At 43.2% G+C, this 26038-nt stretch overlaps 1 protein-coding gene across 2 annotated transcripts in view; it reads right to left on the reverse strand.

The window, feature by feature from the left end:
- The window catches only part of ITGA8 (integrin subunit alpha 8), a 521482-nt gene that overhangs the window by 461573 nt on the left and 33871 nt on the right, over positions 1 to 26038 (reverse strand). For both annotated transcript variants that reach the window (XR_003941853.1, XM_030199982.1), the window contains exon 4: positions 24880 to 25003. Coding sequence is in view for 1 of the 2 variants with exons in the window: in XM_030199982.1 (XP_030055842.1) it covers positions 24880 to 25003 (124 nt within the window). In the remaining variant the exon portion in view is untranslated. The remainder of the gene's footprint in view (positions 1 to 24879; positions 25004 to 26038) is intronic.

Here is a 26038-nt window from a genome sequence, read left to right on the forward strand (position 1 = left end):
ACGGGGACGACCAAAGTTCACAGGGGCATTCGGAGGCGTAGCGAAGGCGGGATTGGGGCGTGTTTAAGAGATGGGCGTCCTCAGCCGATAATGGAAAAAAGAAGGGCGTCCCTGATGAGCATTTGGTCGACTTTACTTGGTCCATTTTTTTTTCATGATCAAGCCTCAAAAAGGTGCCCAAACTGACCAGATGACCACCGGAGGGAATCAGGAATGACCTCCCCTTACTCCCCCAGTGGTCACTAACCCCCTCCCACCCAAAAAAAAAATTTTAAAATTTTTTGCCAGCCTATATGCCAGCCTCAAATGTCATACCCAGCTCCATGACAGCAGTATGCAGGTCCCTGGAGCAGTTTTAGTGGGTGCAGTGCACTTCAGGCAGGCGGACCCAGGCCCATCCCCCCTCTACCTGTTACACTTGTGCTGGTAAATGTGAGCCCTTCAAAACCCAACCAAAACCCACTGTACCCACATGTAGGTGCCCCCCTTCACCTCTTAGGGCTATGGTAGTGGTGTACAGTTGTGGGGAGTGGGGTTTGGGGGGCTCAACACCGAAGGTAAGAGAGCTATGCACCTGGGAGCAATTTGTGAAGTCCACTAGGGTGCCTGGCTGGTGTCCTGGCATGTCAGGGGGACCAGTGCACTACGAATGCTGGCTCCTCCCATGACCAAATGCTTTGGATTTGGTCATTTTTGAGATGGGTGTCCTCGGTTTCCATTAACGCAGAAAACCGGGGACGACCATCTCTAAGGTTGACCATCTCAACATTTAGGTCAACCATCTCTAAGGTCGACCTAAATGTTGAGATTTCTGTGTCCCCAACCGTATTATCGAAATGAAAGATGGACGCCCATCTTGTTTCGATAATAGCGGTTTCCCCGCCCCTTCACGGGACCATCCTGCAGGGATACCCTCAGGAAAACTTGGGCACCCCGTTCGATTATGCCCCTCCACGTAACCCATACTGACCTAAATATCACCATGGTAGGGCATGACAAGCCGCATTAGAGCCCTTTAAGTTGCATTAAGGGACAATTACTTTCCCTCAAAATGGCACCGGTTCAACTGAATTCAGTAACATCATCTGAAATGGAGTCCTTTTAAAAACAGTGGTTGGCAGTGAGAAACAAAAAAAGGAAGCAGCATTCAAATAGATAAGTGAGTACTTAGCAGCTTACATGTCAGACCTGATAGACCTACCACCCAGGAATGCCAAAAGATCATCCTGCACATTCCTTGATCTGCACTTCCCTAACTGCAAAGGTCTAAAATACAAACTAATGCACGCGTCAAACTTTACCTACTTGAGCACACAGTTATGGAACGCACTACCGCGCAACCTAAAAACGATCTACGAATTAAAGAACTTCCGCAAACTATTGAAGACCCATCTCTTTGACAAAACCTACCACAAAGATCAACCAATGTGAATATACAAAACTCCTCCACATATATTTAGAACTGTCTCATAATATCTGCTTGTTAAACTATTATTATGTATTACTATTATCATATTGCCCAAGATCCTTCTGTACACCAAATGCCTATTTTCTAATATATTTCCACTATTCTTGATGTATTGTAAGCCACATTGAGCCTGCAAAGAGGTGGGAAAATGTGGGATACAAATGCAATAAATAAATAAATATTTTTACTCTGATTTTAATGCAGATATATTTTTTAACACCCAATGCATAATTATATCAAGTTTATTGCAAACGGTGTTAGGATGATTTGTTTTACTGCCTGAGGAGTGTAAAATGTGTGCTAAAAATTAATACATATTTTAACTCTCACTTTATTACATCGAGCCTATAGTACATGAGGCCATTAGATGCTAAGTGAGTTTGTGTTTATGGCCTAAATTGTCACCATGCTTTCTTTTCTACTTTTTAAAAATAATATGCTGTTAATGGCATGGCAAGTATGGGCAGACAGGATACCTTTTCTCACTACCCAAACATTTATAAAACATCATTAATCTATATTTATTTGGGTTTTAGTGATCATCTTTGCAAACCCAAAACTCAAAGAGAGCTACAATTCAGGTGCAGTGGGTAATTTCCTTGTCACAAATTGATTACAATCCAAGAACGTCACCATCCAAACATGGGTTAACCAGTTAATGTGTTTATATATACTAACACATATTAATACATATTAACACATATAAATGCAAATTAAGTGCATAGTAAGTAAACACCATTGAGAATAATAGGGCTTATGTTATTTATTGTGGGTTAAACTGAATTAAAGCATGTTAGAAAATGAGATCCTAAATCAGTATGAAGCAATGGAAGAAGAAATGACTTACCCAAAAGGTCACAAAAAGCATGAACAGGAGAAACAGAATTTAAACCATGGCTTCCCTCTTTCCCAGCCCACCACTTCTAACCTATTAGACTATTCCTTCACCCTGGGCCGGGCTGGCCCTACCACTGGGTGGACAAGGCATCTGCCTGGGGTGGCAGAATGTGGAGGAGGACAGTGTGGCTCTGGTGTGCAAGAGAGTCTTCTCCCTTCTGGTGCTGCCACTGTTGGCACCCCAACTGTTACCTAGGGCCGTAGCAAGCTAAAATTTCACCCTGTGTGACTTTGTCCACCATGACTCCCCTCCCCCCCCCCCCCCCCCCCCCGAGAGGAATGTGGATGCTTTTTGGGTTGGGGAGGTTCTTTGGGGTGGAGGAAGAGCTTTAAGGAAGGAGATTCAATGTGCTTGGGGTGGACAGGGGTGGAGAGCAGGCCATTTACAATTTTTTATTAACTCTAAGGTCCAACCCAAAAAAACAGAGAACCAACCTCTGAGATCTCTCTCTGAATTCCCCTTTGCCGCACCAACATTGTCCCCAGTGAATTTAGGGAGGCAGGGTGGGAATGGTGAAAATCGCCTCCCCTCCCAGATCAGCAGTAGCTCTTTCAGAGGCTGATTTACTAAGGTTCTTTCCCTATTCTGTGTCTGTGGGAAAGCAAGTTTAGTAAATCAGTCCCTTAAGGTACCTCTGCAAATCACTGGCAGAAGTCAGCAGTCTTCCTTCCCAAAGCAGACTATCAACTGTGTAACAGCACCCCCAATTGCCTCTTTGTTTCACATTAACATCATGGCCTGGTTCCCCTTTGGTCTCTGTCTCTCATACCCCCATCCCCAGCCTTTACCCAGTCATCCTCTCTCTCTCTCTTATGCTCCCCCTCCCCCCAGTCTCTTTCTCTCTTAAACTCCACCCGCCTTCCCTCAGTCTCTCTGTTTCTCTTTCACACCCTCTTGGAAATCTGGCACCTCCTACCTAAACTACCTAACAAACAGCGCAGTGGGTCTCCCATGTGTGCATTGCAAATTGGCTCTTTCTAATCTTGAGCAGTGCAGTGCACAAAGTTCAGGATGGTCTCACAGTTTCAACAAGACTTCTCAAACTTCTTGCTCCATGAATGGCTCAAGCTTAGAGAAAACCCGATCACAGAGCACATGTGGGAGATTCACTGTTTGTTAGGCAGCGCAACAAGAAACATCTGGACACCTCAGTGAGCAAGGGAGGCAATGGATGGGGCGCAATTTTAACACATTCATCTCTCTTGCATCCTCGCTATGGCCCTGTCCTAACCTCCTCCATGCTGTTGGAGGGGGTGGGTCCCAGCAGTGCATCAGCACAGACCTGTGCTTACAGGGCCCTTGCAGCGCTACCTCTTCTTTAAGGTCAGGCTAGCACAGCAGGAAGAAGTAAGTGATTGGGATAGCAGTGGTCCAGAAGCAGGTATGGTTAGAAAGAGGGTTGATGCTGGACATGGGGTGGACGTAAGAAAGGGCAAATAAGGTGCTGATTATGGGGAGGGGTATAGAGGGGGGAGGGGAGATGCTGGCAACCTTGTGGGGGAAGGTATATGGGAAGGGGAGATGCTGGCAACTCTGGGGTGAGAGATGAGAGGGAAAGGGGAAATGTTGGCAACCAAATGGGGAGTGGGAGGTTAGGGAGAAGGTGAAATGCTGGTAAACCTTTGGGCAAGGAATAGAGAAGGAAATAGGAATGCTGCTTGACCACCTCTGTGGAGGTGGGGGATGGAGTGCAGGGCTCATGTTTTGCCTAGGATGTCCCATACCCTACAGTTGGCCCTGCCTCCACCCTTAGTTGCTTTAGGCCTATCTGATCTTTAAGGCCATCCTTGCATTTAGATATGAAGTGCAGTTTCTTCATCAAAAGAAAAGGGCATTCTTTTGATATCTGAAGTAAGATTTCACCTTTATGTACAGAAATGTGACTCATCTATTAACAAGAAGGTGGACTGACGAAATGGAATAAGTTGTATTTTCTGGGAATAGATATATGTTTCCAATTCAAAACAGTTCATAATGTTTTGAAGCTTGAGCATTTGCAGAAGTATTTTTGGATTGAGAAATGCCTTTCCCCCTTCATAATTGTGTCTTATATTGTTTCTGCTGCTTTTAATATCCTAGCCTAGGGAACTGAGCCAATGAAGTTTGAGTATGTTCAAATAAGGTAGTGTAGAAATTTGAGTTTGGGCAGGTGTTTTTGGCATCTAACATTGTGCTAATGTCATTTATAGAGCATACTCTGTGTCTTTGCTCTATTTTTTTTAAAAATTGGACAGGGGCCAATATAGTGAATGTCTGTAAAAAGCACAGCAAGACTTATATACATTTTAATGAGGCCAATCTGTGACTCGGAGTTGGATTTGCCTCAAATGCCTCAGTATACACTCATTAAAAGCTTATTTGCTGCTGTTTGGCCTCCAGAAGACAACTTTGTCATTGTCAGGCAGTATTTAAAATATCTTTACTTCCTTCTCAAACAACTATTTCCTACAGTCTCTTTGAGTGAATATAAGGAATATGCACTGCAAATATTTTTGCATCATCCATCTATTTGGTTCATTTTCAAAATCCAAATTATACATTCTATTTGTTTTCATTAATGTCAATCAGGCGGATTCTAAGATAGCATCATTGTGGTAGCTTACTGTCAGACGCTCTGCTTCTCCTCTTGCTGTTGGCGTTGTGTTCTTATGTTCTTATGTGTTTTGGCTTCCTATTATGGGGAAGAGGAAGGGTGCATCTCAGGTGGCTCCCAGTAAGCCTGGGTTTCCACCGCATCTCCACCAAAAACCTTTGGGGAAGTTTTGAGCACTGACAGAATCCAAAACCACAACTTCTTCAGTTCAGCCTGGCCTTGTATGCTCAAGCAGCAGTGAGAAAAGGTTTTCACCAAGCCTTGAGCAACAGACTGTATCCCTTCAATCCAGACATGCAATCGCAGAGGTAGAGCAGCGACCCAAGACTGAAGCAGTATGCAGTGACTCGGTGTCTTCCCTGATTAGGTGGCTTTTGGAAGTATCTACCCCAAGAGAAAGAGCTATTCCCAAGGGAGTGGAGTGTTCTACTCTATTGAAATCTGCCTCGGAGGAAACTGTCCAAGTTGGGGAATAAGAGCCTTCCAGAGGAATGTTGAAGGAATTGGAGAGATCTTGGAGGTACTTTGGGAGTCTCTGCATGACTTGGTTAAAAAACATGAAGAATTTAGAGTTATTTCTCAGTCTGTTGTGGAAGATGGATGCCCATCTTGTTTCGATAATATGGGTTTCCCTGCCCCTTCGCCAGGACGTCCTACGAGGACGTCCTCAGGAAAACATGGGCGCCCCGTTCAATTATGCCCCTCAAAGGGACCTAACAGCAAAGAAGCAAAAACAGGGTTGAGTTAGAGTCAGTTTGGTGAGAAAATAAGCTCATTTGAAGGGAGCAAGGTTAGCAGTGAGGATTACTTAGTCACTTGTTTGCCTGGTGCAAAGGTGGCAAACCTGACACATCACTCAAATAACATTTTAGTCCGTGCTGGTTTGGAACCAGCTGTATTGGTACATGTGGGTACCAACAAGATATAAAAATGCATATGTGTGTGTGGGGGGAGGGGAGGGGGGAGATTCTGGAAGCCAAATTTACCTCCATGTTTACTAAGCCATGCTAGCAGTTGCTGTGCGCTAATGCAGACACAGCCCATTCACTTTAATTGGGCTGTGTCAGCAATTGTCGCTTGGCTTAGTAAACAGGGGGTTAGGCTGTTAGGTACAAAACTGAAATTCCAAATTTCCAGGGTAGTATTCTTAGAAATGCTCCCAATTCTACATGCAGGACCCAAGATGCAAGTAGAGCTTCAGTGTCTCAGTGCATGGATGAGACAGTGGTGCAGGAGAGACGGAATTACATTAGTTAGAAAATGGGCAAAATTCTAGGGGGGGGAGCCTATTCTGAAAAAATGAGCTCCAATTAACCAGGATAAATCCAGGCTGCTAGTGCTAAAATGTAAAAATGAGATAGAGTATTTATTACTCTAGAATCCAGGGTAAAGTTGACAGTCACTCAGTAGCGCATGGTTTGGAGTGAGGCATCTTTGAAGGATACTATCAAAACAGGAAAGTTAGGCTATCCCAATAGCGAGGTTGCAATGAAGGTATAGTAAGACAGGTGCGTTTAAAGGAAGAGCAGACAAAGTAAAGATTACAGATTATCCCTATCAACTGCTAAGCAAGTTGTGGATACAAACAGAAGACACATTTTGAAATTTCTGTATACTGTGAGAAGGTATGAGGCTGTCCTATCCAGGGAGGCCACTAGAGGGCGCTAGCAGCAGAAGTGGAGGGTGCTAGGACCGGGGAGAGCCCTGGGAGGTCCACAGGTGTAGGATATTATGGGCTGGGTCCTGAGTAGCTAATTAACCACTTTATACCCCACCTGAGTGTGAAAGGAAGGGAGGTGAGCTAGCAGCAGAAGAAGAGAGAGCCCCTGAAAGAAGTGGCTAACCTTATGGACTTGGGGGTGGACTGGGTGTCCAAAGGAGATCAGCAGGCTGAAAGTCCTGGGGTAAGAAGTCCCTAAAGCATTAGTGTTTGACTGTGTGTCCTCAGTAGTTATAGGAACTGTGTGTTCCGTGGAGGGACTGTGTGTCCGAAGAAGAAAAGACTGTGTGTCTAGAACTGTGTGTTCAATGAGGGACTGTGTGTCCAAAGAAGAAAAGACTGTGTGTCTAGAACTGTGTGTTCAAAGAGGGGACTGTATGTCCAAAGTACTGAGAGACGCAGGCTGCAAAGCCTGGGGTTGAGAGTCCCCAAAGTATTGGTATAGTACTGAGCCCATGTATCTGTGGGGGGAGGCTCAATGTGAAGATCTATGAAAGCATAAAGTGTTAGGCTAGAAGAAGTGTGCCCAAGGGCTGGAATAAAGAGTTGCCTGGGAAATATGCAGTTGGTGAGACCTGCTTAATGTGCTGAGTGGAAACCAGGTCACCCTGAGTGAGAAGGGGTAGCACACTAATCTGCATATGATTTGCATATTGAGAACCAGGTCACCCTGAGTGATAAGGGGGATATCACAATACATATGCTAGATTTAAAAAGTAAGATGGGAGATTTAAGACTATAAAGCACTAAATGAAGAGGTAGATATATAATAGGCATCTCAGAGACCTGGTAGCAGTGGTGTGCTGGAGCAGGGTCTCACAGGCTCGCAAGAGCCGATTGTTAAGTTTTTAAGAATTTTGGGAGCCGGTTGTTAAAGTAGGGCCCTCCATGGCTACTTTAACAACTGGCTCCCAAAATGTGGGCTTGGGCCCCCTGCTGAATTCTCTTTTACTTTGCTGGTAGGGATGCTGAGCCCTGCCAGCCAAGTAAATAGACTGCTGCTGCTCCCCACTTCTTGTTTCCAGCTCTGAGCAGCAGGCTGGGACTTCTCCAGCATGTGTGAAAAGTTTCAGCATGCTGCTCAGAGCAAGACGTTGGGAGTGGTGGCAGTCCATTTATTGGCTGCCAGCAAAAGTATGCCTAGCATGCCCGCACGAAGGGAGGGAGGAGAGAGAGGCAAGTGTTGCTCCCCCCCCCCCCCCGGCCACCCCTGGCCCTTCCAAATGCAGAGCTGGCTACGTCCGTAGAAAGAGCCTGTTGTTAAAAATTTACCAGCACACCCCTGCTTGGTAGAAAGAAAATAACCAATGAGACACTGTGATACCAGGATACAAATTGTACTGCAGTGATAGGGTAGATCAAATTGAAAGGGGAGATGTGATACATCTTAAGAGGGAATTGAGTTAGGGGTGTCACGACTGTGGCCGTAACTTCTCTTTGACTCAACTTATTTCCAATGGTCAGCTTCTGAGCTGGCTCCTGTCTGCATTATTGTTTTTTCCTATGTGTTTCAAGCCTCACTTTGGTGTTCAGTGTGTTTCTTGCCTCTGTCCTGTAGGGTATCCACTTCCTGCATGTTTCAAGCCTCACTTTGGTGTTCAGTGTATTTCCTGCCTCTGTCTTGTTTATAAGGAAGTGGTGGACTTTCATTCGGGGCCTTTGCAATGCCAAAGGTCTCCAGGTTAGTCCGTGTGCAGTGTAGCACTTCTGCCTTGTTCTAGTCTGTGTGCCCGTGGGCACTTCTGTCTTGATTTCTTGTTTAGGGTGCCTGTGTGCACTTCTGCTTCTGTTCTTCTCTGTTTGTCTATGTGGGTCAGTTTTGTGTTCTGCCTAGTCTGCCTTGCTTGTTCTAGTCCCCTCTACCTTCAGCTTCAGCCTTAGTTCTGTTGTTTGTCTGTGTGGGTCAGCTTTGTGTCTGTCCTGATTGTCTTTAGCTTCAGTTCCCATCCTGCTTGTGTCTGCCCTGCAAGCCTTCAGCTTTAGTTCTGACCCAGCTTGTGTCCGCCCAGTTTGAGAATCCTGAATCCTGTTCCAGCCAAGCTTCTGTGAGAGTCCTGAGTCCTGTTTCTTTGAGAGTCCTGAATCCTGTTCCAGCCAAGCTTGTGTGAGAATCCTGAATCCTACTCGAGTATCCTGAATCCTCTTGTTCCAGCATTGTCTGCCTACAGCTTCAGCTCCAGTCCTGTCTGTTCCAGCACTGCCTGCCAAGCCAAGCCCGTTCCAGCCTCCAGTCAAGCCAAGGCAAGACCATTCCAGAATCCAGTGGCTGCCAAGCCAAGTCCATTCCAGAATCCAGCTCCAGCCAAGCCAAGTCCGTTCCAGAATCCAGTTCCATACTTGCTTGTTAGTCCAGTCCTGGTTGGGGGGTTTTGCCTCCTGCTGCCGCTCGATGACAGTAGGCCTAGGGCTCACGTTGTTCCAGTGTCCGTGACTGTTAGTTTAAAGCCTGGGATCATGTCAAGGGGGATGTTCCCTTGTCGCATTTCCTTGGCAGCTCAGAGGCAGTTACCCTGGGGAGGGCTGAGGGGGACCTGTTTGGGCACTAATGATGAAGCTTTGGTGAGATATGCAGGGTGTACTGCTAGAGGGCTGTCATTATTCCTGGTACACCCCACTGAAATATAACATTGAATTTTCCCCAGGAAGGGACCAAGCCTTACTTCGTCAATGGGAGAAGGGGGGGGGGGGCTAGTTTGTATAGGTAATCCAGAGCGGGAGGAGGTGTGGGCTGTTGAGGACTTATAGCAACACTATAATTTAGAGCCTTGGGATCTCTTCCCTATCTACAAGTTAAACATTATTTAGGACAAGAATGGCTTATGGGGGATTTGCATTGGAGTAGAAGCCCATCTGAAAACCTGTTCAGACCTGTGGTGCAGAAGGGGGCTATTTCCCAAATATATAGATGTCTGAATAATAATAGTGGAAGGAAGCTTCCATATATACTTCAGTGAAGGACTTAGGGAGAGCTTTGACTGATTTGGAATGGGAGGAGATCTGGCAGCAAACTCAATCCCTGGGCCTGTCCACTCTTGTTGCAGAGAATGCTTATAAGGTCCTTTTGTGATGGTATTATACCCCTCTCCAATTCACAAAAATGTATACTCAGGCTACTGACTGGTATTGGAGGGGCTGTGGGGAGTAGGGTACATGTTGTCATATGTGATGGCATTATCCTGTTTTACAGCCATTTTGGCAGCAAGTTTTTGTGATGTTTTCTCAGATGCTCTGGCAAGACCTGCAACCAGACTTGGGCACTGCTTTATTAAACAGTCCATTCCTGGACTTAGATATGGAAGAAGATGTTCTCCTCCACTTGGGTATGACAGTAGTTCGGACAGTGCTAGCCACTGTCTGGAAATAGCACTGGAGGCCTGAGTTGGACTCAGTAGTGCTAAAAACTAGACCAGTGGTATGATATGTATCGCTTGTCCTGGTGTGAAGTATAACCTCTGACACAGCATACTGTGAAACAAGGAGTCCTTGTTGGGATATAACAGACCAGATTACATATAAGTGATTTTTTTAAAACTTTATGTTTATTGAGAAAATTTTTTAATACAAAACACCCTCAATTATTAGGAATTATCACTGGACAACAGGCAGGGAGGGATTCAGAGAGGGGAGGAGCAGTAGAGGGAAGGTGTGGATGGGGTGTGGTATTTCTTGTTTCATATGTGATATTTTAAAAGTTTTTCTTTGAAGAATCTATTTTGACTATATTGTTTTGTTTTGATATGTTTTGTGATACAATTTTCTCATGCATGTCTAGTGAATGACAAGTTAATATATGTAACACTGTGGACGAAAAGCTATGGGGTCCTATTAGTTAGGTGCACTACAAGATTTAGCGCGTGCTAAATGATAATACACCCATAGGAATATAATGGGCATCTTATCATTTAGCGCACACTAATAAGGACCCATAAGAGGGTCTTTTACTAAGCCACAGAAGCGATTTTAGGAATATAATGGACGTTTTGGCTTGTACCACCAGCTGATTTCTATCGCGAGCTAAAAACACTACTGGAGCTTAGTAAAATACCCCCTAAGTGTGGTGTCTATGTAAAAAAACATTTTTTGAAAAGGAATTTTTTGTCCACCTTTTGGGTGGTCTTTTTCTCCTACTTCTATATAAATTATTTTCTTGGAGGCAAGACCAATGATTGGTTTGTTCCTCCTTTGTCAAGGTATTTCACTTGTACTGTTAAGGAATATGGAACACTTAGGTCTCTCTATGTTTTTTTAGCAGTTATTTTTTTAATGAGAGAGTACTTATCTTTTTACCCACATTTTGACAGAAAATGTTTTTGTTTTGACATTGTTTTCTGCTACCCTTGTCCTGTTTTGTGATTTCGATTACACCAATATTAACCAGGATAAATGCCACATCAGGTTGGGAAGTGAAATTCTTATACGAAATAAATGAATGCTTCATAGAGAGGCTGGGTCAGGAAATGACAAGAAGGGGAACCTTTTTAGATCTAGTCATTAGTAGAATGTGGGACTTGGTGCAAGAGGTAATGTTGTTGGGGCTGCTTAGAAATAGTGGTCATAAAATGACCAAATGTGAGATAATAACTGGAGTGAATGCACGAAGGAAATCTGTGTCATGGCAACTATGATAAAATGAGGGAAACAGTTTTAAAAAGCTAAAAGGAGTAGCTGCAAAGGTTAGGAGTTTAACTCAGGGATGGATGTTGTTAAAAATGTGGAGCAGAATTTTAGAAAGGACGTCCAACTCAGAATATAAACATCCAAGTCTGTACATCAGATATGGACATTCATTTCTCATGTATTTTAGGTGTGTGTGACAGTCGGTTGCATCCTCCGGCGTTGTTGGCGTCCTGGCACACAGGAGTTTTACCCCGATTGTTTCACTTACCTCTTGCGCCACAGTTTGCAAGTTGACCGATAGGAGTTTATTGACCCCTGATGCAGGCAGTTGTACGCCGAAACACGGCCCGTGTCGGGTATTTGTGATATTAAAGGACTACATTTTTCTCAATCCTGAAGGCCCAGTGTTTGCTTTTTTTGTTTGCCTTCATGTATTTTAGGAACAGGATCTGCAGACATACAGCCTGTTTTAAAATACATGAGAAATGGATGTCCATATGCTAGTGACTTCTAGAATGAACATCCATTGAAACATCCAAATTTTAAACCGGGCAAAACAAGGGGCATGGACATCTTTGTGGCAGCATAGGAAAGTCCATGTTACAAAATGGCCACAAAGACATCCATACAGAGAACAGGAGTAGTCTAATGGTTAGAACAGTGGGCTGCAACCCAGGGCACCCAGATTCAAATCCCACATCAGCTCCTTGTTATTTTTTTCTTTTAAACTGTAAACCCTCCAGGAAAGAAAAATATCTACTGCACCTAAATGTACACCATTTCAATATTCTTCAGACTTGCAGTACAGTCGGTATTTTTCTGTCCCTGAAGGGCTTAATGAAAAAAAATAGTAAAGAACTGAAGTGAGATTTGAAACCTGGGTCCTTTGGATCTAAGGTGGCTGCACTAACCATTAGGCTGCTCCACAACTCTGCATAGAAGTCTATTAAGAAGTTAATGTTTAAAAAATTAGTACCATGAAGTTCCATAGCTCCTGAAGCTGTCATAGAGCATTCCCTGCTAGTTTCACACTTGGGAAAGAAAAGGGAACAGCAGCAACTGGGAAATTAAGGCGGTAACTTGCCTGGGCCAGAAAACATATACATTAATTCTTTGCTTCAGTCTTTAATGAGGACGATGAAAGAAAGATACCATGCTAGAAATGGTATTTAAATGTGATGATATGGAGGAAATGAGACAAATCTCAGTGAACCTGGAAGATTTAATAAACCAAATTAACAAGCCAAAGAGTAGTAAGTTCCTTGGACAGGATGTTATAAACCTCAGAGTACTGAAAGAACTCAAAAAAGAAATTGCAGATCTACTATTAGTAATCTTTGCACTGCATTGAAATCATCCAAGGTAGCTGAAGACTGGAATATAGCGAATGCAATGCCAGATTTTTTTTTTTAATTGCAGTTTATAAACAGGTTCCAGGGGTGATCCAGAAAACAATAGAACAGTTAGCCTGATGTCAGTGTTGGACAAAATGATAGAAACTATTATAAAGAAGAAAATGATTGAAAACATTCTGAAACATGATCAACATGGAGTTAGCCAAGGAATTTTTGAAGGTGTGAATAAACACATGGATAAAAGGGAGCCAACTGATGTGGTTTATTTAGATTTTCAGAAAGCTTTACACAAAGTTCCTCATGAGAGATTCCTGAGGAAATTATAAAAGGCAAAGTCCTGTTTGGAACTGGTTAAAAGATAGAAAACAGAGCAGGGTTAATAGACAATTCTCTCCATGGAGGAGGGTGAATAGTGAAATGCCTCAACGTTCTGTTTCTGGAATTGGTGCTTTTCAACATATTTATAACTGATCTGGAAATGGAAATAATGAGTGAGGTGGATCAGATTTGCAGATGACACAAAATTATACATTATTAAATCACATGCAGTCTGTGAGAAACTGAGAGGCTCCTGCCTGGTTAAATCATTTGTGCTCAACTATCCACTGACTGTCCAGTTCAAAGGTAGAATTTGGGTACAGCTGTCACTTATCCAGACACTGGCGAGATTCAGTGCCAGAGACCAGATAGCTAACTGAGCAGATAAGGCCATATAAGATGCAGTCCTAATCTTGCCCAGTCAACTATTCCGGCACTGGCACTGAATATTGGCTGGTGCCTGGATAACCACTCTAAAGAGTCCTATTGGCAAACCCCAAGAGCACTGCCCCCCATTGTGATCCCCTCTCTCCCCCTCCCCAACTCCCCAAGAGCACTGCCCCTATCGTGATCCTCCTTTCTGCCTCCTTCTTCTCCCCTTCCCCCCTCCCAAAAGTATTGCTCCCCATTTCTGATCTCTTCCCTGCCATTACCCTTACCCTCATTGTGATCCCTCTTCCTCCCTCCCCCCCCTTTTCCCCAAAAGCATTGTTTCTCCCAATAGGGATACCCCACCCGCACAAGCACCCCTAGGTTACAATGAGCAGGAGCAATCCCCACTCACGCCTGCCAATCATGGCTCCAGATTCAAATGGCTGCCACAACATCTAGCCATTTTGTCTTCCACCTTCTCTTCAGCTCTTGAACTTCAACATTTTGTTCCTATTATATCGCATAGCTACTTTTGTTTGCAGCGCTCACATTTTTCATGGATTGACACACTTGTCTTTAACTCTGCGACTTTTTCAAGACAGCGTGTGTTTCAACTTCACCAGCTTAAGACATTGACAACCTGTACCAAGACCCCTGAGGCAGGCAGTTAGATGAAACACAGTGCCATGTCAGACACTTTAAAGAATAAAGCATTTTTCATCTTGCTTTCTGTCATCCTATTGTTTTTTTGGAAGAGTCCTGCTGGCCATACTACTCCTTCTGTGTGTGTTGTTACCATTCAGCCACCTCCATTATGTCTTTTCACATCTCATCTTCATCACTATCATCATGCCTTTCCTGCTCTTCTCTTTACCCTCTTGCTCCTTCTTCTCTTCTCCACTAGGGATATCAGTCCCAAGCTTGGCCCTTCAAATCAACTTTCACCCCCACCTGTACAGGTCAAACCACAACCTCTCCAATTTTATTGCAGTTCATTTCCTTCCTCCTTCTTCTCTCCCTGTGGAATGTCTGCTCCGTCTCCAACAAGCTTACCTTCATTCACAACCTCTTTTTCTCTCATACTCTGCATCTTCTTGCTCTGACTGAGACTTGGCTTTTCCCTGTAGACTCTGCTTATGTTGCTGCCCATTGTCATAGAGGTTACCTTTTTTTCCCCATACATGTCACCCCACTGGCTGCAGTGGTGGTGTTGAGTTACTACTCTCCCCTTATAGTAGATTTCAACCTATTTTCCCACCTCAGTACCACTCCCTTTCTTCCTCTGAAGAGCATTCCATCCATCTATTCACTTCAGTTAGCTGTCATTTATCACCCCCCCCCCCCCCCCCCCCCCCCCCCCACCCCCCCCCAGATAAGTCCCTCTCTTCCTGTCTCAGCAACCTGAATTTCCTTCTTTTTCAATACATCCTTTCCTTCCATCATTCCCGGGGACTTTAACATTCATGCAATATACAGACTTCAACAGAAGTCACAGCCAAGGCAGACTTACAGATGTTAGGTCATCTGGCCACTGAAAAGCATGTTGTTCCTTTCACTTGTCTCAAAGGAAACAACTTCAGTGGGATCTCAAGTCCTTTCACTCTGGCTATAAAATATGTGGCAAACATTCAACAGCTAACTCACACAAGATGTCCCCTTTGCTCTTCTGGAACACCATTTCATCCTAAAATGGAAACTTCAAACATGGTGGGATGGCAAGCCTACTTACTCTCCTCATGCAAAGGATGTGGGTGACATCCAAACACCTCTTCCATGTTGATCCCATGGAGCTCTGAGCCATATTTTATGCCCTTCAAGTCTTTTTCCATTTTCTTCAAGGCCACTCAGTTACTTCATGTTTTGTGTCAACAGGCAGGAGAACACAGAATCTCTATGCCTATGCATGAGAGCAGCAAGAATTTGGGATTTTGTCACAGCAAATCACATTCAAACACAAGCACCTATTTCTCTAGTGCCTAGAACCAGTTGGCCGACAGACTTAGCAGAGTCCTCCAACTATACAAGTGGTCTCTCCATGGCATGACGCTGAAATCTATCCTCCAAGAGTAGGGGTCCCCTTAATTAGGACTATTTGCCAGTGTCAAAAATGGAAAGCTGCTGCTTCACTGCTCAGCTGCCCATCGCTAGATCATCTGGCAAGTTTTGCTTTAGCAATTTCCTGGAATTGGCCTCTGCTCTGTGCTAATCCCCCAATGCCAAAGAACCTACACAAGTTTCAACAGAGGTCAGGCATAATGATTTTCATAATACCCCACTGGCCTTGTCAAAACTGATTCCTTTGCTAAAACACTTAATGATCCATTCCAAACTCAAAGCCCCAGCACTCACAGAATGGAAACTGTACAGTGCTTAGTCATGACACTATATATTCCAATGTATATTCAAGAAATTTTAATTGCCACAAAGAAACAATTGACCAGACACACCTATGCCTTCAAGCAAAATAGGTTTTCTATCTGGTGCTTCATGAATGGCAATGACCTAATTCATTGTTCTCTTCAAGTTATTCAACTTTTGCACCATTTCTGTTGTCTGGCATGTCATTAATTCTTCCAACAGAGTGTATCTCAGTGCTACTTTGACCTTCCATACCCAGATTCACAGAAAACCATCTTTCCAGTATCCACTCATATTTTCAAGCCTTGAAGAAACTTCGTCATTTCAAACAACCACTGGAGAAACCTCCTGTCTTATAGAATCATAATACTGCCCTTACATCCATTATGAAGATGCCAATTAAGCCAATAAAGTCTTCTTTCTAGTGGCAGTCACCTTACCTAGAAGACTGAGTTTCAAGCTTTAGTTATCCACAAGTCATGCAACTCTATTTTATTATAATTAGGGCTTTTGATTTCAGGTTTTATCCCAAATGGAATGAGGTGACTCTTGCTCTGATTAATGACCCAGCCTAGGGTCTCTAAATGAAAGATGATTAAGAAGTGGCCAGGCTGGCCTCCACTGCTGAGTATGCTTGTATCAGCCAGTCATCGAGATAAGGATGCACCCTGATTCCCTGGTGGAGCAGTTAAGCAGCAGCAACCACCACCAGTATAACCTTGGAAAAGACGCCGTGGCCAGTCCAAAGGGTAAGACCCAAAACTGGTAATAACACTCAAGAACACACAGAGGGGGCAATAATTGGAACGGAGCGCCCACGTTTTCCTGAGGACGTCCTCACAGGACGTCCCCGCGAAGGGGAGGGGAAACCCGTATTATCGAAACAAGATGGGCGGCCATCTTTTGTTTCAATAATACAGTCTGGGATGTCCAAATCTCAACATTTAGGTCGACTTTAGAGATGGTCATCCCTAGAGATGGTCATCCCCGATTTTCGGCAATAATGGAAACCGAATACGCCTATCTCAGAAATGACCAAATCCAAGCCCTTTGGTCGAGGGAGGAGCCAGCATTCGTAGTCCACTGGTCCCCCTGACATGCCAGGACACCAACCGGGCACCCTAGGGGGCACTGCAGTGGACTTCAGAAAAAGCTCCCAAGTGTATAGCTCCCTTACCTTGTGTGCTGAGCACCCCAACCCCCCCCCCCAAAAAAAAAAACCACTACCCACAACTGTACACCACTACTATAGCCCTTAGGGATGAAGGGGGCACCTAGATGTGGGTACTGTGGATTTGTGGTGGGTTTTGGAGGGCTCACATTTACCACCACAAGTGTAACAGGTAAGGGGGGATGGGCCTGGGTCCACCTGCCTGAAGTGCACTGCACCCACTAAAACTGCTCCAGGGACCTGCATACTGCTGTCATGGAGCTGAGTATATTTGAGGCTGGCATAGAGGTTGGAAAAATATTTCAAAATGTATTTTTTTAGGGTGGGAGGGGGTTAGTGACCACTGGGGGAGTAAGGGGAGGTCATTCCCGATTCCCTCCGGTGGTCATCTGGTCATTTAGAGCACATTTTTGTGGCTTGGTTGTAAAAAAATAAAGGACCAAGTAAAGTCGGCGAAGTGTTCTTCAGGGACGCCCTTCTTTTTTCATTTATTGGCTGAAGACGCCTATGTGTTAAGCATGCCCTAGTCCCGCCTTCACTATGCTTCCAACATGCCCCCGGGAACTTTGGTTGTCCCCGCGATGGAAAGCAGTTGAGGACACCTAAAATCGGCTTTCGATTATGCCGATTTGGGCGACCCTGGGAGAAGGACATCCATCTCCCGATTTGTGTCAAAAGATGGGTGCCCTTCTCTTTTTAAAATAAGCCTGAAAGTGAACAGGATGCTAGGGATTATTAGGAAAGGGTTGAGAAATAAGACCAAGAATATTATAATGCCTCTGTATCACTCTATAGTGCAACCTCACCTTGAGTAGTGCATTCAATTCTGGTCGCCGTATCTCAAAAAAGATATAGCGGAATTAGGAAAGGTTCAAAGAAGAGCAACCAAAATGATAAAGGGGATCGAACTGCTTCCATATGATGAAAGGTTAAAGCGGTTAGGGCTCTTCAGCTTGGAAAAGAGACAGCTGAGGGGGTGGGGGTATGATTGAGGTCTACAAAATCCTGAGTGGTATAAAAATGGGTAAAAGTGAATTGATTTTCTGATCTTTCAAAAAGTACAAAGACCAGGGACACTCAATGAAATTACATGGAAATGTTTTTAAAACAAATAGGAGGAAATACTTTTTAAGCTCTGGAACCCATTGCCAAAGGATGTGGTAACAATGGTTAGCGTATCTGGGTTTAACATAAGTTTGGGCAAGTTTCTGGAGGAAAAGTCCATAGTCTGTTATTAATATGGACATGGGGGAAACCACTGCTTGCTCCAAGATTTGTAGCATGGGATGTTGCTACAAATTGGGTTTCTGTCAGATACTTGTGGCCTGAATTGGCCACTGTTGAAAGCAGGATACTGGGCTAGATGGACAATTGGTCTGACCCAGTATGGCTATTCTTATATTCTTATAATAAAACACCCCAATATGGATGGATGAATGGATGGATAAATAAATAGATAATAAAATAAATAGGTGTTTAATGGATATATACCGGAAAATACCACTTCCCTTACAGCTCTCTCACCATTCCATTGGCTTGTCTCATATACTCCGATCAGTTTTTGTGTCTTTTCTGCACTGATAACTATTAAGTTATCATAGATATTCTATCCTAACAAAAAAAGTACCCAGCAATAGCATATGTTGCATGAAAACACCAATAAACACATTGAGGATGACATTCAGCATGGTTTAGCTGGGCAGGAGAGGCTCCTGCCCAGCTAAACCATGCTGACAGAGCTACTCATTTCTATAGCACTACTAGATGTACACAGCACTGTACACATTAGGGTGCTCACAATCTAAGTTTTTTGACCTGGGGCAATGGAGGGTTAAGTGACTAGCTGACAGTCACAAGGAGCTGCAGTGGGAATTGAACCCAGGTTGCCAGGGCCAAAGCCTGCTGCACTAACCATTAGGCTAGTCCTCCACTAACTGCAAATATTCAATGACACTTAACCAGACAAAGCCACTAAGGGCACTATTTACTAAGCCACGCTAGCGTTTTTAGCATGCACTAAATGCTAAGTCACTCATAGGAACATATGCGTGACTCTAGCGTCTTGCGTGCGATAATTTTAGCATATGTTAAAAATGCTAGTTCACCTTAGTAAACAGGGCCCTAAATATCAATGGTACCCAGTAACTCCCAGTAGCCACCCCAGATCCGCATATTCAGTGCCGGTACCTGGATAGGGGCAGGCACTGACTATCCAGATCTAAATTCAGCTGGCAGTGGGAAGCATTTAAAAAAATCTTTTAAAAACCCACTGGTCGCCATTTACTGAATTTTGTGCCCATTATTTTTTGTAACCTCAAAGAAACCTAATTAGATGAAAATAAACACCTAAATTTATAGTTTATGAATACCTATAAATGTAGGTATGAAAGTCCTAATCATAACAAACGTATTTTTTCCAAACCCATCATTTTTTTTCCAGAAGCTGTAACACCTTTCCAGTACTCTTTACTTTCTGCCCAAAGGCTCATAACAATCCATGCAAGTTCTCCATACTCTTGACTGAAAAGGGGTAATTTTAAAATAGGGTGCCTAGATTTAAAGGGCAGGAAAGCACTTAGGGGTCCTTTACTAAGGTGAGCTGAAAAATGGCCTGCGCTAGTGTAGGCGCGTTTTGGACGCGCACAGATCCATTTTTCAGTGTACCTGTAAAAAAGGCCTTTTGGGGGGGGGGGGGAATGGACGAGTGGCTAAATGAAAATTGGCGTGTGTCCATTATGGGCCTGAGACCCATTCACTTAGTGGTAAGGTCTCACGCGTTAACTGGACGGTAATTGTCAGTGCACGTACAATGCTGATTACCACCCGGTTAGTGCCGAGCGCCGGAAAATAAAATATATTTGAAAGCACTGAAAAAAGAGAAGGACAAAAGCTTTAAAATAGAGAAAAACCAACTGCTCCAAAAAACAGTGCACAAAATACTATTCCAAAACCATACGGTACCAGCCACAATCAGGCTCATTTTCGAAACAGAAGGACGCCCATCTTTCAACACAAATCGGAAGATGGGTGTCCTTCTCACAGGGTCGCCCAAATTGGCACAATCGAAAGCCGATTTTGGGCGTCCACGACCAAAGTTCACGGGGGCGTGTCAGAGGCATAGTGAAGGCGGGACTTGGGTGTGCCTAACACATGGGCGTCCTTGACCCATAATGGAAAAAAAGGGCGTCCCTGATGAGCACTTTGACAACTTTACCTGGTCCTGTTTTTCTTACGACCAAGCCTCAAAAAGGTGTCCAAACTGATCAGATGACCACCGGAGGGAATCGGGAATGACCTCCCCTTACTCCCCCAGTGGTCACTAACCCCCTCCCACCCTCAAAAAACATCTTTAAAATATTTATGCCAGCTTCAAATGTCATACTCAGGTCCATCACAGCAGTATTCAGGTCCCTGAAGCAGTTTTAGTGGGTGCAGTGCACTTCAAGCAGGCGGACCCAGGCCCATCCCCCTCTACCTGTTACAGTTGTGCTGGTAAATGTGAGCCCTCCAAAACCCACCACAAACCACTGTACCCACATCTAGGTGCCCCCTTCACCTGTACGGGCTATGGTAGTGCTGTACAGTTGTGGGTAGTGGGTTTTGGGGGGGTTTGGGGGGCTCAGCACACAAAGTAAGGGAGCTATGTACCTGTAAGCAATTTATGAAGTCCACTGCAGTGCCCCCAAGGGTGCCCAGTTGGTGCCCTGGCATGTCAGGGGGACCAGTGCACTACGAATGCTGGCTCCTCCCTCGACCAAAGGGCTTGCATTTGGTTGTTTCTGAGATGGGCGTCCTTGGTTTCCATTATCGCCGAAAATCAGGAACAACCAAGTCTAGGAATGACCATCTCTATGGACGACCTAAATGTCAAGATCTGGGCATTCCCGACCATATTATCAAAATGAGAACATTGCACATTGCACATGAGAATATATATTTATGTAAATATATTTATGTCTTCAAAAAATGTCAGCACACTATATATATTATAGGATATCTTTTTAATACAAAAGTTTATTCACATGTCCTGTATGCCTAGTCCCTATTTCATTTATTTATTTATGTGTTTATATAGATTTTACTGTACTGATGTTTCATGCAACATTAGCATTCTATCGGAATATTGTACATGTGAATATGTAATTATGTAAAAATCTTTTCAGTTTTCATTATAAGCTTACTGCTCGTAATTTCTACTAACCTATAAATGTACTCACTCTGCTGCTCCCCAGTATCTCTCCACACTTGTCCTTCCCTACACCCCTTCCCGTGCACTCTGCTCCATGGATAAATCCTTCTTATCTGTTCCCTTCTCCACTACTGCCAACTCCAGACTTCGCGCCTTCTGTCTCGCTGCACCCTACGCCTGGAATAAACTTCCTGAGCCCCTACGTCTTGCCCCCATCCTTGGCCACCTTTAAATCTAGACTGAAAGCCCACCTCTTTAACATTGCTTTTGACTCGTAACCACTTGTAACCACTTGCCTCCACCTACCCTCCTCTCTTCCTTCCCGTTCACATTAATTGATTTGATTTGCTTACTTAATTTATTTTTTTTGTCTATTAGATTGTAAGCTCTTTGAGCAGGGACTGTCTTTCTTCTATGTTTGTGCAGCGCTGCGTACGCCTTGTAGCACTATAGAAATGCTAAATAGTAGTAGTAGTAGTAACTATACACATTATAGCATATCCTTCCAATATACTATTTCATTCATATGCTCTGTATGTTTAGTCCCTATTCTATTCATTATTTATATGCATTCTATTGTACGCATTGTTCTTGCAATATTAGCACTTTATGAGAGCATTGTATATGTGAACACATTTTTTGACGTTTAGCAAATGATGTTATTCCCACATTTTATCTTTTCATTTTATTTGTTTTTTACCATATGTTATTGCTTACTGTGGTTTTTTATTATATATGTTTTATATTTTTTTACTTAATTTTTCTTTAGTTGCATATGTATGTTTTATAGACCCCTGATGCAGGCTTGACGGCCGAAACACAACAGCTGTGTCGAGTCTTTTCATCAATAAACAAGCTTTTTAAGATTCTTGTCTCCAGGATTTGTATTTCCGTGGTCAAACATCCCACTCTCACTTATATTAGCATAGTGTAGAAAGCATTATGAATTACTGACAACCCCTTCAAGCCAAGGGCAGTAATCCTGCCTGTGATGGGTGAGTTGCAGGGAAAGGCAGTGTTTCACATGTTCAAAGGTCCTGCTAATGTATTACTGCTGCTGTTCCACAGAGCTTGAACAAACACTAAGGGGTCCTTTTACTCAGGTGCGCTAATGGATTTAGCACATGCTAATGATCAGTGTGCACTAAATGGTAAGGCACCCATTATATTCCTATGGGCATCTTATCTTTTATTTAGCGTGCGTTAATCATTAGCAAGCGCTACATCTGTTAGCACAACTTAGTAAAAGACCCCTTCGAAAGTAAGAAAAAGGAATGAGGAAGGAAGAGGGAGGGTCTGATGGAGAAAAAGTGAGGAGGAGAGACTAGGAGGAAAGTGTGGAGGAGAGATGTTTGATATGTCAAAGTAAAAGATTTAAAGATGATTGTATTTTGGGAGGTAATAAAGGGGTCCTTTTACGAAGCTGCGGTACAAAGTGGCCTTACCATACCCTTACATGGGTCTTTCCCACAGCCTAAGGTCATTTTTACCATAGCCATAAAAACCCTGATTTTGTAATTTTTTAACTAATGGCCATGCACTAATGTTGTCAGACTTGTGTTTTGAGATATACCACCAAGGCTTTGAATGTTGCACATATACTTTAAAAACATTGGAGTATATTGACAACTTTACCAGTTTTCTCTCAGACTAGAGTGCGGTTTGATTACAGCAGGGGAAATAATTTGAAAGAGCTTTTATGCCCCACTATTTTATCCGCTTTAAGCTCTGACTTGAGAGTTTTAGAGGGATATAAATGCAATGAATGTGCAATGTGTCCTAACATGCTTGTAACAAAAATATTTAAAGATCCTTCCACTAATAGAGAATATAATCTTTTTATCAATATCACTTGTAAATCTGAATATGTCATCTATTGTATCATGTGCCCGTGTGATAAACTGTATGTGGGACAGACATCCCATCGCTTATATACACGACTGAAAGAGTATAAGAGTGCTGTGAAGACCCAGAAGATCACTTCACCGTTGGTGATGCATTGTGTTGCTAATCAACATACGTTTGGCATATTACGTTGTCTGGTATTGGAACAGATATCACTGTCGGTGAGAGGCGGTGATAGACGCCACCTACTGCTTCAAAAAGAGCAACAGTGGATTTTTAGACTGAACTCACTAACAACGTGGGGTTTAAATGCCACTCGAATGGTGTTATTTTTTTTCTAATCCTTTTTATGTTTTTTCTTCTTTTTTTGATTTGATCAGTCCCGCTCTTTAGCCAGCGCCTTTATTATTAGCTTATACCTCTCTAGGCGTCTGGTGTCATCTAAGGGTTATAAGTAGGGACCACAATTTTTTTCAAGATTGTGTCTCCACAGTTCCATCCATTTTTGAATGGAGTCTAAGTAAGCAAATTTGAAGGGATGTTAATATTGAGAAATTTCAGATTGCATGGTGTTGTTTCTTTTTCTTTTTTCCTGCACATTTTCTGACCGCCTGACCCTGATGCAGCTCAACAAAATGCTGGCCACTGTTGGTCATGGTCCGATTTTTGGTATAGCTGGAAGAAAGAGATTCTACAGCTAAGTATTCAGAGCTGTCATTTTTGCAATGTTTGTCTGTTTAAACCTTAGAATTTGCAACCACACTTTTTAGGGAAGTGTTTTGCCAATGATTATGAAGCCCTGCTCTTTCAGCTGTTAGCTGAGAGCTTCTTGAGGCTTTTCCCTCCCTTTTTATTATTATTGCTTTCACTACATTAAAGAGAAGACTATAAAGAATCTTTATATTTTTATGGTCATGCACTAAATGTTGCCATTAAAAATTATCATGGGAGCTTACCGCCACCTATTTTGTAGGCAGTAAGAGCTCCCACATTATCACCTGGATTCTATATATATAGTGCCCACAATTGGGTGCTGCTATTTCGATGCCAATCCAAAATGTGTGCCCAACTAAATTAGCTAATGAGCCAATTAGTGCCAATAATTGGCTGCTAATTGGCACCAATTAGGATTTACGCACACATCTTGCTGCATGCTATTCTAGAACAATGTGCACCCAAATCTCATAGTGCGCAACCCAAAAGGGGATGTGACCATGGGAAATCCATGGACGGGTCAGGAGCATTCCTAAAATTTGTATGCAGTATTATACAATGCTGGGGATGTGCGGTCAAATTGGGCACCAGGAATTACAACTAGTTTCAACTGATGTAAATCAGCACAGTGCCATTCTATAATGAGTGCTCATCTTTGAGTGCCCATTATAGAATAGCACTGAGTGCTATTTTTTTGGGCACTGATTTTTGTGTGCCATTTGCTGAAATTAGCTGTATCCATAGTGCAGGAATGCCCACTCTCTGCCTTGACACGCCCCTCAAACAAATATTTAGCACACACACATGGCAAACCTAACAAAATACTTTAGCGTATTACACGTATTAGTACCTAATGCAGCTTAGTAAAAGGGCCCCTATGTGTACTGGACACATAAATTGGGGGGGGGGGGGGGGGGGGGGAGGGTAAACTAGAAAAAAATCAAAGGGGGTCCATCCGGTAAAATTTGTCCAAGGCCCCTTAAATAATTAAAGTAGCTCTAATTTTAATACCATTTCTTGTAAGCTAGAAATTTACATGAAAATAAATTTTCATTTAAAAAATAAATCTTTACATCCAAGATAAATAGTTGAATTATGTAGTTGCTATATTAAAACAAATATTTTATTCTTTGTGTAGTCTCCAATGAGAAAATTATCTTCTAGCCTCATCCACATCAGTATTGAACTTTTAATGAGATTGACCAGCATTCACTAATCACCACTTCTACATTTACAACATAAAATAATAAAAACAACTTACTGTTGCGACAAGGAGAGTACTCAGCATATGCACTGAAGTTCTGAATTGCTACATAACAAGTACCAACAGGATCCTTTTCCTGTGCAGCCTTAAGGGTCCTCCAGTGATATAGTGGAGCACAAGCCTATTAAAGTAAGAACAGTCAACATGTTTAAATATATTTATCACAAAAATGGAATACCATATCTGCTAAACTCTGAACAAAAAGTATTATTCTCTTTCCCTCTCATGCTTAGGAGAGGATTTACTGCAGTAAAATATGGCAGGTTAATGACATCTATGGTATAGGAATAATGCAACTTGCGATCAACTTTGCAAATTGTGTAATTGTTCCCATTAATCTGGCATGGTATTACAGAAGACCAGTCCATTGTTTCTCAGTCCTACCTCTCCCAGCAAAGATGTCCCCAACCCCAATTTACCCCCTAACCCACCCATCCTTCCTTATACGGCAGCCTAACCCTCCCCCCCCCCCCCCCCCCCCCCCCCCATGGTAATACTGCTGGTAGGGGCCATAGGCACCATTTTAAACCTCACACCAGAAGGGATAGGAGTGACGGGGGATCGTTTCTGCCCCAAACCCTGGTTTGCTTAATACCTGATATGTCTTCAGAGAGTGGGATGTTGGGAGAGATTTTCCTGGTAGGGGGGGGGGCAAACACCCCAGACTGAGCTTCCATTTTACTTTGCTGGCCCCTTTAAGAGAGGCTCCCCTGCAGTTGTGGGCTCTTTGTTAGCAGCCCAATGCTTCTGGTCAGGAAAAAATGCCAGCTATGAGCTGGCATTACTTTCCTGCAATAAATGCAACTTGTCAAATTCATTACAAGTTGTGTTATTCAGCTGGCATAATAGGTATTTTGCATGTATTTGAATGCTAGCATTTCATTATTATGCAGCTCACGGTACATTAAATTAACGTTCATTACAGTAAAATAATGCCTGATTTTGACATTTTAACGTGCATTAAGGGCCTTGGGGGCCCTTTTATGAAGGGCATTAAGCCATCAATGCAGGTTTAATGCATAAAAACAGGTTACCAATTGACCCCGTTAAGGGTCTCTGCAGTAGTTTGCCTGTTTCCACACATTAAACTGCACATTACCAAATATTTCAAAATTTTTCATTCAGGTATAACAGGTATTTTTAAGCAACAAAATAA

The sequence above is a fragment of the Microcaecilia unicolor genome, chromosome 1, assembly GCF_901765095.1.
Source record: "Microcaecilia unicolor chromosome 1, aMicUni1.1, whole genome shotgun sequence".
Classification (NCBI taxonomy): domain Eukaryota; kingdom Metazoa; phylum Chordata; class Amphibia; order Gymnophiona; family Siphonopidae; genus Microcaecilia; species Microcaecilia unicolor.